The following is a 16,795-nucleotide window of genomic DNA, read 5'->3' on the forward strand; positions in this document are numbered from 1 at the left end:
GTTCCCTATATGACACTTTCATTAATTTTGGCACATAACAGTGTTAAGTATAACATGAAAAGACCATTCTACCCCTGATATATTATGTAATCAAAATTATTTACAAGTCAAAAGCAGCCGTGATGTGATATGTTTTGTCTTTTGACTACATGATTAATGAAACCAAATCTACTACTCCACGTATTTCAGTACCACGTAACAGATTTGAGCTCACCAGATTCCTGCCACACAAAAAAAGAATTTGAGGCCATGGGTGTTGCAGATCCGACGTCCGTGCGTCCATGGGCCTATCCAGCTTTGTTTTTTGGATTATAGGCCCATGTAGCTGTACGTGCAAGGCGCACACACATGTAGTTGTGCATACATTTTCTAAAAAAAAAGCAGTTGTACGTGTAAGATTGTACGCTCTCATCCTCACGCTGCCGTCGCTATTTGCCTCGTATGGACGTACCGCTACCGCCTTACGTTTAGCGCTCGGGTGGACTTAGCAGAGAATGTGTGATGGGTTTTTTTGCCAGTGAGCTAAAGCAGGGGTAAAAGCGACTTTTCATGTTGCACTTCACGATGTTAGTCGCCAAAACTCACAGAAGTGTCATGAAGGGAACAAAATAAATTTTATGTGTTAAAAAGGAAAAAAATATTTTTCAGGGCCAAAAAAGAAACCAAATTTAAGAAAGGAGCAAATAAAGAATTCTCTCTTCATTAAACCCCCCTCACTTTCCGCGTCTTCACCATTTCCGCCCACTCACATCCGCGATCACATCGCCAAACTGAAATAACCAAGAGAGGAAATATTTTCGAAACCCAAACCCTAGGTGCTCGTGGGGAGCGCCATGAAGATCCCGTTTGTGACCAAGTGGTCGCACAGATCCAGCGAGCCCGCGGGGCCGTCGAATTCGGCTGCAGCGCAGCAGCAGCAGCAGCAGCAGGCGCCGTCGTCTCCATCGTCGCCGTCTCCTCCTCCTCCCGTGGCGTCGACAGAGGCGGCAGGGGATGAGTTCATTTTGCAGGAGGAAGAGTACCAGATGCAGCTGGCGTTGGCGCTATCAGCGTCGGCGTCGGGCGCCGAGGGCGCTGGGGATCCCGACGGGGAGCAGATCAGAAAGGCGAAGCTGATGAGCCTCGGGAAGGGCCACCCGGTCATCAACAGCGATCGTGGCGGGGGAGACACCCCGGAGTCGCTCTCCCGCCGTTACAGGGCGAGTATCCAAATCCTGTTAATTCCTTCAGTAGAGTTGCTGGTGACTACAATCATTTTTGTATTAGAATATATTATCTCCTGGACGCATTAACACCAAACAAGGCCAATTTATCCCTTTCTAGGGAACCAAGGCTTAACAGTATGTGAGATAAGCATTTAGAAGGTAGGGTTCAGCTAATTGGAGATCTTATTGCAGTTGTAACACTTCCATCGATAAATTCCATCATGTCAAGCAGAAAATTGAAAATTGAGTAAATATGAATTCTGCTTTGAAAAATGAACATAGAAATAAAGGTTGCAGCATTGCTTGGTTGACCACACACATTCATTTGAGCAGACACTTGTAGTTGCACGATGATTACATGAATGAACGTATGTGGAGAGACAAACACAACATGCTCACAGTGACATAAACATGCACATGAGACAAAACAGCAGGCACGACAATGTGTCCATGCTTCCTTGAGAAAATTGCTTGTGTTGTTTTGTGTCCTTCAACCACGCAATGTTTATGTGTTGAACTCTCTCCCTTGCCATGCTTTTGACTTATAAACTGGACCTGGACTCATTTGTTACTGAACTTTTAGAAAATCCTTTGGTCTTCATTCGTGTTCTATCATCCATTTTGAGCATAATATGCCAAAGTGATATTATCATATAGAAATGGCTCACCTTGTCGGGGAAGTTTTGCAAACCACTAGGCAATATTTTGTGCTATCTTACAGGCAGGATCTTCATTGCCAACTACCTGTTCATAGTTACAGGACACTTGATGAGCGGGTGTTGTTCACCTCTGATTTCTGTATATTTTGGTGCTAGCTTTGTTGATCTGTCCATTCTAACTATTATTTCTATTTTGTTTAGGACTATAACTTTCTTGATTACAATGAGAAAGTAATTGATGGATTCTACGACGTATTTGGCCTCTCTGCGGGATCATCTGGGCAGGGCAAAATACCTTCACTGGCAGAGCTTCAGATGAGCATTGGGGATCTTGGATATGAAGTAATTGTGGTCGACTATAAATTTGATAATGCTCTGCAGGAGATGAAGGAAGTAGCAGAATGCTGCCTGTTGGGCTGTCCTGACACTACAATATTGGTGCGACGAATAGCTGAAGTTGTTGCAGATCACATGGGTGGTCCAGTGATCGATGCAAATGAAATGATCACTAGGTGGTTGAGCAAAAGCATTGAGCAGAGGACATCACACCAGACAAGCCTTCTGCATATTGGCAGTATAGAGATAGGCTTGTCTCGCCATCGTGCCTTACTTTTCAAGGTCATCTCTCTCTCTCTCTCTCTGAGTGAAAATGTTCCTTCTCCCAAAGTTACGGAAGACGTGTGGAGTGGCCATGACCAATTCTTCACTTGCTTCCTGGCTACTAACAGATGAGAATTTAACAAAAATGCTTATGTTTTATCTTTTATGTAATAAACAAATTAAACCAGAAATTTAGCACTGTGTTTATATCCATAAGCAATTTAGTAAGGATATTGGTCATTATGCTGCAAATTGTCGTATCTATGAACAGTTTATTTCCGCCACCTTCTGTGATGTTATTCCTTTGAGGCATCTTATGGATTAGACTGTGTTACTGTCCCATGAATGATTACAGTGTCTACCTTTATTTAGAGTGAAGTGCACCATAGGCACCTAAACTTGCAAGAGTATCACTTGGATCTTGAAAATTTACATACATTTATGTCCCTAAACAAGTGGTCACAAAGGTCCTACTCCTATTTGCTTGGATGGAGATAAGATTCTTAAGCTTCATGCACTAGCCAACGCAACCAAAAGTCCGACTAATGGAAAGGGCTAGGCAATCCACATATACACTTCAACAAAGATAATGCCTGGGCTTAATCTTTTTTGGTATTACTTAGCAAGCATATGCTGATATTTTAGCTTCGTCAGTTTGCCATTGCCATGCCATAAGTTATGACACACTTACAGTTTTAGGGATCTAGATATGCAACCTGCAAGCTCGTAAGTGATACATTAGTGCTTGCACAGTGACGAATGGTGCATTTTATCTTTTATTTTCTTTGGTAAATAAGTTTGGAACCATATTGTTGGTTTTAAGCAGAATTATGAAGTGACTTTGTTCACTTAGATTTTTGTAAATGATTTGAACATTAGATAACCAAACCTGGTGAAGTAATGTAGGAATTTGTTTGCATATGTGTGAACTCTCTTCCACATGGCTTGACAACTAGCGCATGATCATGGAGCATATTTGCTCATGTCTTACATTTATGTGTTATTGCAGATTCTTGCTGATATTGTTGGTATCCCTTGTAAGCTGGTTAAAGGGAGTCATTACACTGGTGTTGAAGATGACGCTATTAACATAATAAAGATGGATGACAAAAGGTATTTACATATTTAATCATCAATTATTAGCAGTTTTATCATTTGTGCCACCAGTTGTGTGCCACTACTCAGTTTTGCCACTAGAAGTTTCAGCTGCTAAAAAATGATCATTCTGTTAGATGCGTGCCAACAAATGCCATCCTGAACTGTTACAGTCCGGCCCAAGGCTGTTGACCATGAAAATTGGCGAAAACTACTTGCCAGCCGCGCCGTCTCTCTATCTTACTATGTCGTGTGGGTCCTACTATCAGCCAACAGACAAAGAAATTAGTTGGAAAGTAATAGAAGAAAAAAATAGACGACGCATGTCGACCCTAAGAGACCTCAGGTGTGCCTCATACAGAGGAACAAACCACTCAAACTGAAGCCAAGTTTTGTTTAGTCTAGGTAAGGCAATTTCAGGTGACAATAATCATGCTATGCATGAGAATAGGCATCGGAACTCACTACAACATTGTAGGGAGAAAGCATAGGATGTGTTGAAATGTTCGAGGTTTTGCTTGCCTGTTGAACAAGTAGCCTGGTACATGGTCAGTCCTTGCTCGTAGCTCACGTCATCTTCGGATCCTATTCGAGAAAAATCATAAACACTGAATCAATGTTTTTGGCTACTCATTTGCTTTAAAAGCGGTGTTTTTTTGGTTACCCTAGCCACATATGCGGTGGTTCTGAGCAATTTACTCTTGTGGTTTGAAGCTCGGGGTCGATTGTACTTGTTTTTCCCGAAAAAGAGGATAAACCCCGGCCTCTGCATCAGAACGATGCATGCAGCTATATATTGTTAACAGTGCAAAATCCAGCGGCCGAACACCATCGACCCGGAAATAAAGCGGAAAACAAACCCTGAGGCCGTATACCTTGCGACAGTAACTCCCCCAGATAGCCACTAACCCTATGATACAAGACACAACATAAACGAAAAATACACAACTGCTAGGCTACGCCTTCAAGAAGGAATCGCCGCACGTGCGCCAATGATGGTTGAGTCCACCACAAGGTTGAACTCCGGATTCTCATCCCCAAAGCCAAGCTTCAATCCACCACCTTCAGCAAGGACACGACACATGAGCGCGACGACATAGCCCGATTAGAGATCTTGTGTTTCCACCGGAGTGCATAAACTCGTCGTTGAAGTTGTTTGTACCATCCGTCCATATCCGTCTACCGACGCCTCGATAGCGGATACCTTCAGAGGAGACAACGGAAGACAAAGACGTCCCATACCGCCCGCCTCCTGCTATTGTCGCACCACCTTCGATCCAACAACAATTGGCTAAACATGACACCTCCGCCAAAGCCATCGTGCATCACCTGCCGGAAGCAGGCATGGCTTGACGTCTTCGTATAAGATGTCGTGCGTAGCATCCGCCGGTAGCGCATCCACCGGTGGCTTCACCTGCCGACGACAGGCACCGCCCGACAACTCCGAAAGAGGCACATGTGTCATCTGCCGAGCCGCATCGAACCCGATCTATTGATGGAAGGGACGTCGAATACCGCCACCAGCCTCAGAAGGCCGTTACTACCTCGAGATCCTGTCTCTGAGTCGCTCACACGACCCCGGAGTCCGCCGCCGTTGATGAAGAGGGGCCGCCACCCCGATTCCGGGCACTACATGGAGCACCCACCGTCGCGCCAGCCGCTGTCGTCACCCATACAATGACAACCGCTGTCGCGATCCCGCATCAAGCGCCGTCGATGCCGGAGGAAGCTCCGGCCGCCACACGGGTCCTGCGACGAGCCCGGACTCGGGATCCCAAGATCCGCCACAAGGACCCACCACCTGGCTATCATCCTTGATAGAGGGGACGCCGCCACCACCATGGCCGGATCCGGGCCAGCCGTCGCCGTTGCCACGCCAAGACCGGATCCGGGCTGGACGCCGCCAGCCCCACCTCCATCCTCTAGCCACGCCAAGCGGAACGCCACGCCATGCCCAGCCGATCTCCACCCGCCTTGCTAAACGCCGCCGCCGGGAGCCGCCGTGCCGCCGTGCCTTGGATCAACATGACACCATCGTCGAAGCCGTTGTTCCGCGCCGCGTGACATCGAGCGAGGAGAAGGGAAATCCCCGCCGCCGCCTACGCCGACCAGATCGGCGGCGCGCACCGGCGGCGGCGAGGGAGGGAGCTGGAGGAGGACTAGCCCCGGCGGCGGCTAGGGTTCGCCCCCTCGGTCGCTCGCGGGAGCGACTCAAGGCGGTACGCGAGGGGCTTGAGGGGGTACTTGTGGAGGTCCAGGTCTTTGAGTGAGGCAGCGACGATGGCAGGGTTTCAGATCTGGGAAGAATGTGGTGATCCAACGATGTGATTGGTGAAGCGGGCAGTGGCAGTCGGGCCCATGTCGTACGTCGTGGCAGCGGAGGTGTTGCTCGCTGGAAGAGGGCGGCAGGGGCGCGAAACTACTGTTGCAGACGAAGGTGAAGGGGGGGTCTGGCTTGTCGAGTTGTGGAGGTGGTGGTGCATGGGGCAGTGGGAGATGACGAGGCTCAGTCAAGGAGGGCCGGTGCTGCTCGAGGTGGAGGATCCATGGCCGGTGTCGGTTGGAGGACGCATAAGGAGGGTCGGCACCGGTGGCTGGATGGCCAAGCTCGGGCATGGCGCTTGGCCTGTCGAGAAAGGAGAGAGGAGCGAGGCAAGGCACGGTGGCCAGTGGCGGATGGGGAGCCGAGTGGCGGAGGCGAGCGCGGTGCAACCTGCTTGGGTAAGCAGAGAAAAACGAGAAAAGGAGCGAGAGGGAATGGAGGTGGAGGCGTCGGGGAAGTGCGGGATGGGCCGGCCTAATGTGCGTCTGTGAGCTAAACTGTGCCTAGGTGTTGGACAACTAAGAAGCGCCCAAATGGGCCGGCTGTGAACATTGACAAGAATTTTTTCCCCCATTTCTTTTCAGAAATAAATAGGATAGGACTGGAATGGTCAAGATCAGTGCCAAGTAGACACACAAGGATCAGGGGGAGAATGTTAGCAGTAATCATTGTGTTATTTTTTAATGCTCCTTCCGTACCAAAATATAAGACCGTCTTATATTTTGGTACGGAAGGAGCATTACTTAGCTAGGGAGTAGTAGTAGGTCAGCTGGAGCATCCTTAGTAAGTAGGGCAGTGTATGCATCTAGACAGCTACTACATCCATCCGGGTTTATAGAGCCCTTGAGCCACCAAACAGCGTCCGGATTTACTAGGCCGCATGCGAGTAATTCACGGGAGTTGTTAACTAAGCCTAATTAATGGACGCTCTCGTTTCTCTCTTCCAGCCAATGCATGCAGCAACCACATGAGAGAGGACTGGGCATGCATGTGGCCCTCAGACAGAAACCTGGGGGATGCAAGCGGCCGCCCCGATTTTCTAGCGATTAATGCGATGCTCTCTTTCCATGAGTGCTCCACGCTGGTTGGTTGTTGCCACGACCGATACTTTGCCTTGGTCCTGCTGCTTTGGCTCTCAGGACCTATAAACCAGGATGGAGGTAGTAGTAGTCAATTTGGCCTTTGCATGTAATAGCAGCTGCTAGAGCTGCATGGTTGGTTTAGCATTAGGAACCGGCTTCCCCATGTACTATATATAGACCTGAGCGCAGCAGTACAAGCCACAGCTTCAGAAATCAAATTATCCTGTGTTCAGCCCCAGCTCCCCAGCTCCCCTCTACTTCTATACTTCAGCCTATTTCTAACACAAAACATGTTGGGGTAGGCTAGAGGTGAAACCCATAAGATCCCGCAACCAACTCATGGCTCTGGCACATGGATAGCTAGCTTCGACTCATGGCTCTTTGGTGATGCTCCAATCCTTCAGGTCTCTCTTAACGGACTCCTCCCATGTCAAATTCGGTCTACCCCGCCCTCTCTTGACATTCTCCGCACGCTTTAGCTGTCCGCTATGCACTGGAGCTTCTGGAGACCTGCGCTGAATATGCCCAAACCATCTCAGACGATGTTGGACAAGCTTCTCTTCAATTGGTGCTACCCCAACTCTATCTCGTATATCATCATTCCATACTCGATCCTTCATTTCTAACACAATGCACAATATACACAAAACATAGACATTCTCATTTGTTTTGGAATATTCTGTACTTTAACTTCATATTTTTTTTCCAACATAACATCTTCCTAAATGCCTTTTCAGATGTAGTACTTAGCCGCTATTCTTTTATATTTAACTTGAGTTTTGTAGTATATATCACAGAGCCATCGAATATTCTTTAGCTATAACTTGATTTTCAACGATATGAATGATAGGAATCAAATCTACACTTCATACTTAATGCAAATGTGACTCTGAATATGGACGTTACCCTATTATAATAAGTTATATCAATATTTGCTTATCGTAACTCGCGAGGCACGTGTAACTTACTACTCCCTCCGTCTGGAAATACTTGTCATCAAAATGGATAAAAGGAGATGTATCTAGATGTATTTTAGTTCTAGATACATTCCTTTTTGTCCATTTTGATGACATGTATTTTCGGACGGAGGGAGTAGTTATTAATAGTTCATAGGACTAGATTCTGAGTGTCAAAATAACGCATGAATAACCATCCACCCCTATTGTAAACATTAAGCTTTAGTTTAATTGTCAGTTGCTTCTGCTGATTTGTTGTCTGTATTTGCAGGGAGTTTTTGGTGGATGTTATGGCTGCTCCAGGGACTCTCATTCCAGCAGATGTCTTTAATTCAAAGGGTACTCCATTCAACTTCAGTCAAACATTGGGTCAGAATCAGGTGGTGGAGTCAGCAAGTAACATCGAAGATGACCCAGTTGCATTACAGTCAGAGCATAAACATAACCAAGGGCATATGTTTGCCAATAATAATCGGATCTCAGTCAATCTATCAAGCTATGAGAATACAATGACCGCTGGAAGTAGTGCTAGTGAACCTGGGACATTGGACCCTAGGATGCAATTAGGTAAAACATCAACTTTGCCTAGTGCTCCTTCCAAGCAGAAGAAGAATCTGCAATTGATTACAGACTCTCATGAAACTGAAGAGTCCCGAAAACTATTTGTGGAGTTCGATCCTTTCAATGCTATTGAATCTGGGAAAAGCTCATTGGCATTCAAGGGATTAAATAATAGAAACAATGAATTCCAAAGGCGTAGAGAGAATGTAGTCCCACCATCTGTAAGATCTCAACAGCCATTGGTGATGAAAAACTGGTCTGCTTGCAATGACATTTCCAACAACAAGCAATACAATGTTGCTGATGGGTCAGTTCCTCGGAGAAATGCCACTGACAATGCATCGTCATCTCAGTTGGCGTTGTCAACTGCAAAGCATTACAATTCCAATGTTAGAGAGCTAAACGATAGAGTGTATGCAGCACCTGCTCGTAATTATGACAACAAGATAGTTGGTACCTCGGCTATGGCCAAAGCATTGACTGGAGAGTGCCCTGACAGATCACAGGTGCCACCTGGTCTTTATTATGACAAGATGCTTGGTACCTCTTCTATGAATGCAGCTTCTACATCCGGAATCGGGAAAGTTGCCGAAAAGGACCCTCATAATGATCCGGGAAAAGGTCCCATCTATTCTAGATTTGATGGTGAACTTTCTAAAAATGCTCAAGGATTTACTTCCGAAAGGGATGAGCACAAGGAAAATTGTGGCAGTCATGACCACAAAATGTTACATCCTGATCCAAGAAAGTCCCTTCTTGACAGATTCATGGACAGGCCAAGGCAGAGCATAGAATGTGTTTTTCCATCCCAAGTTGGATCAAATAAGGCTGACATGGTGTTGGATGAAGTGTCTGAATGTGAAATCCTTTGGGAAGATCTTGTAATCGATGAAAGAATTGGCATAGGTACATAAATCCATTTTGACCTATCGTCTAGTTATATTTTCACTTATTGAGTTGAATGTAGGTTGCAGGGTCACTTGCCATACAAATTGACAAGGAGTTTGCACTGAGCACAAAAACATACTCTAAATTTCTTGTACTGTAAAATCATAAGCATGTATAATCCTTTTGTCTATTGCGTGATATGAACCATTTTGTTCCTATGTTGTATCATATGGCGACTAAAGGAGCATTTCTTGCAACTTTTAGGTTCATATGGAGAAGTCTACCATGCTGATTGGAATGGAACTGTAAGTAGTTTGTCTTGTTTAACTTTATTGGAAGATACCGTTGAGCTTAGTGCTCCAAAGCTCATTTACAAGCATTATCAACTGATTACATAACTGAAAAGTAACATGCAGATAACCTTTCAAAGCATGGTCTGTTCTGCTATTTCTTCTGATGGGTCTGCTTATCATGATGGTAAATTTGACGTTTTTTAATATACAGGAAGTAGCTGTAAAGAAGTTCTTGGATCAAGAGTTCTATGGTGATGCTTTAGAGGAATTTCGTTGTGAAGTAGGTGAAAGATGATGCTTTTTATAACCAATACTTCCCTGAAAATTGAACTTCTACCGTCATTTGATTTCACTTTTTTTGAAACCTTTGCTAATCCAGATATCTTTCCATTTAATAGGTGAGGATTATGCGTCGGCTCCGTCATCCAAATATTGTTCTCTTTATGGGTGCAGTAACACGGCCTCCACACTTATCTATTGTATCAGAATATCTTCCAAGGTATTGAAAGTTTGTGTTTTTACATATGAGCTAGGACATAACATGTGTAGTCATTTAGCTTGGTCAAGATAACGGGGCACCAGTTATAGTGGGTACTGATGCAACAATGCAAATACTACATGCATGTTTAAAATTTTGAATGAGAGAATGCTGAATATGATGCATGTAATGAATGAGATAACATTATGGCACCCAGCTTTACATTAATGTATGTACGTACTCTGGCCGTTGATTAAGGTTGGAGATGTTTAATGCACAGCTGATAAATTGAGAATGTTATGAGAGAAGAGTACCCTCCCATAATTTCTTTGGAACAGAGACAGAGAGGGAATACATTGTGTGCTAGTGTGTGCCTGTGTGGTGATGAATAAATAAAGGGAGAGAAGACAAATAGTTGCATGGTGTGAAAAATATCACTGTACATGCATAGTTGCACACCCGAAATGGAGTAACTACTTTACGATTTTACATCATTCCTTGGGCTATGTAAATGTACTGAAAATTTCCACAAAATAATGTTCAGTTATGCACTATGTCACTTTCATAATATGTGAAGCTTTTAATTAATGTGCATATTTAAGCAATATTTTTCATGTCGAAGTACACGGAAGGACCCTTAAGTAGTATCTCGAGCACGTAAAAATGTGTAATAAAGTAGGGGGCATTGTAGGTTTGATAGGGGCATTTTGATTTTTTTCTTTGGTATTTTGGGATAGATCTTGTGAATAAAACTTGGAAGTACCAAGTATTGTGAAGCAGACAGTTTATAAGTCGAACCTATTATTACCATTCCATTCAACACTTCTGTTTTGGCCGGTGATGAATCAAACAGTTCCCATTTCAACATTGACATTCATCTAACTGTTATTTTCTTTCAGGGGAAGCTTATATAAGATCATTCATCGCCCTAATTGCCAAATCGACGAGAAGCGTAGGATTAAAATGGCCCTTGATGTGGTAATGGTGAAACTTGGATGTTATAGTTTCATGTTTATTTCCATGTGTATGTCCATATTATGATTATGCTCTCTCTGTAGGCCAGAGGCATGAATTGTCTTCATACCAGTGTACCAACAATTGTTCACCGGGATCTAAAATCACCAAACTTGCTGGTTGACGATAATTGGACTGTGAAGGTATCTACCTGCTTCAGGACCAAAGCATGAACTCTTATTCCTTTAGTTTCTAGATAGTTGTTACTGTTAGCTAACAAAGTACATCTACACAGGTCTGTGATTTCGGACTTTCACGTCTGAAGCACAGTACATTTTTGTCATCAAAATCCACTGCCGGGACTGTAAGTAATTAATAGTCATTGTGGAATGACTTTTGTATATTAGTTCTTACAGAAACTTAAATTGATCCTCTGTTAAAATTTGTCGTTTCCCCTTATACCAGCCTGAGTGGATGGCACCAGAGGTTTTGCGGAATGAGCAATCCAATGAGAAGTAAGTGATCTTTGAGGTCTTTCTCAAATACTTATATTTGCGAGCTTTTAATATTTTCACAAATTTCGTATGCATTGCTTGAGTTTAGCCTAGATAAAATCTCAGTTTGACCTAAATAAGCTTAAGGCTAAATGCTGTATGTGCTAAGTATGCCTTTGTTGGTCAACTGCTGGTCATGTTCATACCTGTGATTTGTCATGCAAGTACATTGCTATCTTTCTGAAACATGCTATTTGTAGCTCCTACGATATTCCAAATTCCACAAACTCCGCTTGTCTAAGTCTCTCTTCTCCATTCATTATAGTACAAGTTGTGATAGAGAGATGGATGGTTATTATGCACTCCCTCTGTTCCTAAATATAAGTCTTTTTAGAGATTCCAATACGGACTACATACGGAGTAAAATGAGTGTATTTTTAGGAACGGAGGGAGTAGGTAACTAGGTACTGTGGATTATGAGGTGTATTGCTAAGTTTGGTGAGGTATTTTGTGATCTAAGTTTAGTTGCATGTACCATGTAGCATTTTTAGATTTATTTACATCACTTGTATCCTGTCATGGCGTCAGGCTGTTGTCTAGAAGCTGATAACTTGTCATGTGAGATCACCTGTTCCCCAGTTCTCTCTTCGTGGTCTAGACCGTTTGAGGGGCTCATGCCTTCGAACGATCTGATCTTCGTAAAACATTGTAACCCCCCCCCCCCCCAAAGAGCACAGAACTATGTGTGGCCGAACATCAAATGTGAAGGACCTGTATGAATAAGAACTGTTATTATGTGTTAGAACTCGGATATGTGTGAAAATTCAGCTTAATATCTACACTGGCCCATTATTTCTCTTTGCGCACTGCAAACATCACATTTACAACTACACTCATTCTTGAAAGTTTTCCAGGTGTGATATTTACAGCTTTGGTGTTATCCTGTGGGAGCTAGCAACACTAAGAAAGCCATGGCATGGGATGAACCAAATGCAAGTTGTGGGCGCAGTTGGCTTCCAGGACCGACGGCTTGACATTCCAAAAGAAGTAGATCCTATAGTTGCATCAATTATACGTGATTGCTGGCAGAAGTAAGTTTTCTCAGTATAAGCTAAGTTCTTCTCTTTAAAGAAAAATCTTTACATGCAAACTTACACGTGTTTTTCTACCATCATTTTCATTTGCCAGGGATCCAAACTTGCGTCCTTCTTTCATCCAATTAACTAGCTACCTGAAGACATTGCAAAGGCTTGTAATCCCTTCACATCAGGAGACAGCGAGCAACCATGTACCCTATGAAATATCTTTATATCGGTGAACCGCACATCTCTACCCCGGGGTTGTCACCCACCAAGTGTGAATAAGCAGTAATTATGATTTTGTCACCATATTCGGGTCCAGTAGTCTGCAAATGCATGGCTTGATTGAGAGCCCCAGTCCCAGTCTAGATAGCATTCACCCCGCTGTTGCAAGCAAAAGCTCTGCTGCGGGGTATGTACAGTACATATAGGCGGATCAGATGAAACGGCAAGAGGAGAAAATTATACCGTTCCACATTTAGGTGGAACTGTGGATTGTGGAGTGACAGGGAGAGGGAAATGTGTAACTGTGGGACGAGTTAGTTGCATCACAAATAAGCTGGCAATCTGGAGCAGTGTGCATTGCGTGGTTGATTACTTTCTGCCATACTGAAATAAAGGTCACTTCAGTTTGTGTTTTGGTTGGAAAGATACCAAGTAGTAGTAGTTGAAAATAAAAATACTCAATTTGATTCGTTGAGGCTGTGCATTTAGTTAAAATTTGTTTCAAGCAGCTGTTTATGTTTGATAATTCCTGAAATTCACATGTTTTGCATATTTTTCAATGCTATTCAAGGGTAATTGCATCGCAAGAATTTAGATAGTTTTAGTGTACAACATTTTCCCACAGTTCTGAAGAGTAATATTTTAAGGTATTACGTAACAGTACCTATTATGCAACGAGATGATGATCACTAATGTGCACAAGTCTCGATAGGATAGGTACGCAAAATGGTCTATGGTGGTTATCAATGCAATGAAAAGGAAGTACACAAAGGTGTTGTCGAGTTTACTGTCCTTGCTTACGGTTGAGGGTGTCAAAATGATGTGGTCGTTGTCGATGGCGAGTCCGTGGCGAAGATGAGTGGTGATGGTGTCGATGTCAAACCGTCTCTAAGTTGCCGAAACGCGTTAGGAAACAAAAATCGCAACTCAAATTCTCAAAACAAAGCGTGTCAAAATTGTAAAGAGTTGGTAGCGGGTAAGCGGTGGTGGTATGCGGAAGTGATGGTGGTATGCCCGGTCAAAAATTTGCGAGAGTTAGGCGGGAAACGGAGCGGTGGATGGGGCTGTTGCTGCCAGGGGCGGATGTGCAGGCTAGCGGGCCGGATGTCCTGGTCCTGGCTCCGTGGACGAACTCGGTGGATCTCGTGGAAAGAGAAAATTTTGGGGCAAAAACCGAGAGATTGCATGGATGGATTTGGGAGAAAATTTAGGGGAAGCTAGATCTACGAGTAACACATCAAATCCACCAATCAAATCCAACAAAACTTCATCACACCAACAAATCACAAAAAATTTGGGAGGGCTATTTTTGCGGGGATTTTCAAAATTGGGGCAAAAATCAACAAAACAAGGCTAGAAAACAAGGGTAGGGGCTCCAAATTCATGATCAACCAAGGCTCATGATACCAAGATGATCATGAGCAAGCTGGCTCTGATACCAAGATGATGTAGGGTGGAAACCCTAGGGCCGATCTTTCATGATTGGAGCGGATCCTACAAAGAACACAAGGGGAAACGCAAGGGAAACGAGAGGAAACACTCAAACCAATGAGGGACGATCACACATGTGCTAGATCCATGAACATAAAGAGTGATACAAGATCCAAACGCAACAAAGGACGATACAAGAGGCGGTAGTTCTTCTTCGTGAGGAGGTCTTGAGGGGTCTTCCAGTTAGGGGTCTTGAATCCACTTGGGGGATCTTCTCCATAGAGGTCGTGAACTCCGATGGAGAATGTATCAAGTGGATGAGCAAAGCTCTGTCTCTCAAATGAGCTAATCCTTTGCTAACCCTAGAAAAGTGGAGGAGGGGTAGTATATATAGTCTAGGGGGGCGAAGGGGTACACTTTGCGCAGACAGGGGAGGCCGGATGTCCGGGCATCGGGCCGGATGTCCAGGCCTTCGCGAGGAGCCGGATGTCCGGGCTGGCGGGGTCCGGTCTTGGTGCTCTCTGGATAGGCGTGGTCCGGATTTCCAGGCCAGGGGCCGGATGTCCGGCGGCTCACGAAGAGCCGGATGCCGAGGCCTTTTACCGGATGTCCGGGCTGACGGGGTCCGGCTTCAGTGGTGTTTTGTGATGGGCGTCGGATTTCGGGCGGGGGCCGGATGTCTGGGCTAGAGTCGGGCCGGATGTCCGGGCCCTGTAGCTCGACGGCTGGGCGGCTGCTGGTGACACTTCCAAGGGCCGGATGTCCGGGTCCTGGGAACTTCTCCGGTTCCTTCCGTCGTTCCTCCTCATCCTTGTACTTTGGGACTTGTTCGTCTTCACGCGCATCTTCGAGAGGGCCTTCTTGATACCTGATCATGCACAACATCCCGGACTTAGGTAGTAGGCATGTCTCGAGTGGATCATATGGGATATCACTAAGGAGAGATGTCACCTCGGTCTTGAGATCTCTAGCTCGTGCTCGTGTCATTGGTCCTCTTGGCACTTGATGAGACGATGGTAGGTCCATGGGGATGACCATAGGATGCTCCACATCACTAGAGTTAGGAATCATCTCACTAATGAAGAGAATAAACTGCCACTCTCTGTCTCCAAGGGATATCAAACCGTATGATTCAAACGTACCTGCAATAAGTTCAGTAAATGTGATTAGGTTTATGGAACCCTAACCCTAGGGTGGGTAACTGTTGCAAATCAGCAAATGATTGAATATAGAAAATGTGAGACAGTGGAGTGGTTGCGGGGTCCGCACTATAGTATTGTGGATAGATAGTAAACACACAAATACGAGTAGGACATTGGATGCGTTTGGTTGCAAGGGTGGCCACAGGTGGGTTGGGATTGTCTAAAAAATAAATGTGTTTGGTTACAAATCACTTAAATGGTTCGAGTCAAAAAAAGAGAATATGCTTCGAAGATGCTGAACCGTTTCACCCAACCAAATTGGTCGAATAAAATGGCCACCCTTTGCATGCATGACCATGTGAGCATGATTGGTGGTCCCATCCTAAATAATTAGCTCATCTCTTATATTGAGCCAAACACATGAATTGCATGGTTCACTCCAAAAAAATTGAACGGTCCCAATCCATTCATACCACACCTTCAACCAAACGCATCCTAAGAATACCGAGCATCATGAAGGCCTTTATTTTGAAAAATTCAAAATTCAAAGAGTTTATTTTCAAAAAATGCTGAAAAGAAGTACACATGTATGCAAGGATGTAATGTGTGTGTGAAACAATTCAGGATGAAATACCTTAAATTACGAGCTGCAAAAAAAAGTCATGGACTTTGAGGATCAACAATACACATGCTAAAAGGCCTGAGATGTCTTTCTTTTTGTTCTCATTTTAGCGTATCTCATTCAGGATGAAAATTTGTACACATGTACATTATGCATCTAGGTATGTGTATTTATTTTCATAATTTTTTGATAGATGCGAGGGTGTCCCGATCTTTCGATGAGATGATAACTATCGATTTGGTGGAGACGACTTTGACGATCCGACTACAAACGTGCACGACATTGCGCCTTAGCAATCGCTAAACCAATCTCCTGAGGTTACTGACGATGCTGGAAGTACGATCAGCCTGACCACGAAGGTCTGTTCCTGCACGCAATCGAAGAACAAGCAAGAATATGATAATGCAATCTGAATATTGCGAATATATATGAAGTAGTGACAATGGTGGGGATCCGTAAGCGGTCTTGGTCTGGTCGTTGGACACAAACGAAGCACACGAAGTTGCAATGGCTAACTTTTAACTAAACAAATCCCAAGAAAAAAGCTACTAGATGGATCTACTTATATAGGAGCAAGGGGTGGCGGCCAAGGAGGTGGAAGGACGTCCCAAGGCAGCCTAAAACTAACCCTAGGTCGTACAAGGCTCATGGGCCCAAGTGGAGGTGATGCAACACCTTTGGACTTGTTATTTGACTCGGATTCTGCTG

The 16,795-nt window shown here is 44.5% G+C and overlaps 1 protein-coding gene across 2 annotated transcripts; it reads left to right on the forward strand.

Moving 5' to 3' along the window:
* The first annotated feature begins 712 nt into the window (after window positions 1–712).
* LOC125554438 (serine/threonine-protein kinase EDR1-like) lies at window positions 713–13,361 on the forward strand. 2 transcript variants are annotated; one of them, XR_007304421.1, is made up of 13 exons: window positions 713–1,199; window positions 2,066–2,482; window positions 3,474–3,577; window positions 8,192–9,387; window positions 9,634–9,674; window positions 9,874–9,942; window positions 10,061–10,161; window positions 11,040–11,118; window positions 11,199–11,297; window positions 11,390–11,458; window positions 11,560–11,609; window positions 12,495–12,679; window positions 12,777–13,361. XR_007304421.1 is itself a non-coding variant. In XM_048717996.1 (13 exons), the coding sequence occupies exons 1-13, from the start codon at window positions 834–836 to the stop codon at window positions 12,904–12,906; spliced, it is 2,898 nt and encodes a 965-aa protein (XP_048573953.1). In that variant the 5' UTR covers window positions 715–833; the 3' UTR covers window positions 12,907–13,361. The 2 variants fall into 2 exon arrangements, 1 of the variants encoding a protein (XP_048573953.1); XM_048717996.1 differs by having other exon boundaries at window positions 715–1,199; window positions 12,503–12,679.
* Window positions 13,362–16,795: the final 3,434 nt, after the last annotated feature.

Source organism: Triticum urartu, chromosome 1 (assembly GCF_003073215.2).
Source record: "Triticum urartu cultivar G1812 chromosome 1, Tu2.1, whole genome shotgun sequence".
In the NCBI taxonomy this organism is placed as follows: domain Eukaryota; kingdom Viridiplantae; phylum Streptophyta; class Magnoliopsida; order Poales; family Poaceae; genus Triticum; species Triticum urartu.

What these genes read in the sequence shown, in the direction of transcription:
- LOC125554438 (XM_048717996.1), top strand. Translation starts at nt 834, where the DNA reads ATGAAGATCCCGTTTGTGACCAAGTGGTCGCACAGATCCAGCGAGCCC. An exon ending in TTAAAATGGCCCTTGATGTG is followed by an intron (nt 11,119 to 11,198) that starts GTAATGGTGAAA and finishes CTCTCTCTGTAG; the next exon opens with GCCAGAGGCATGAATTGTCT. An exon ending in ACGATAATTGGACTGTGAAG is followed by an intron (nt 11,298 to 11,389) that starts GTATCTACCTGC and finishes ACATCTACACAG; the next exon opens with GTCTGTGATTTCGGACTTTC.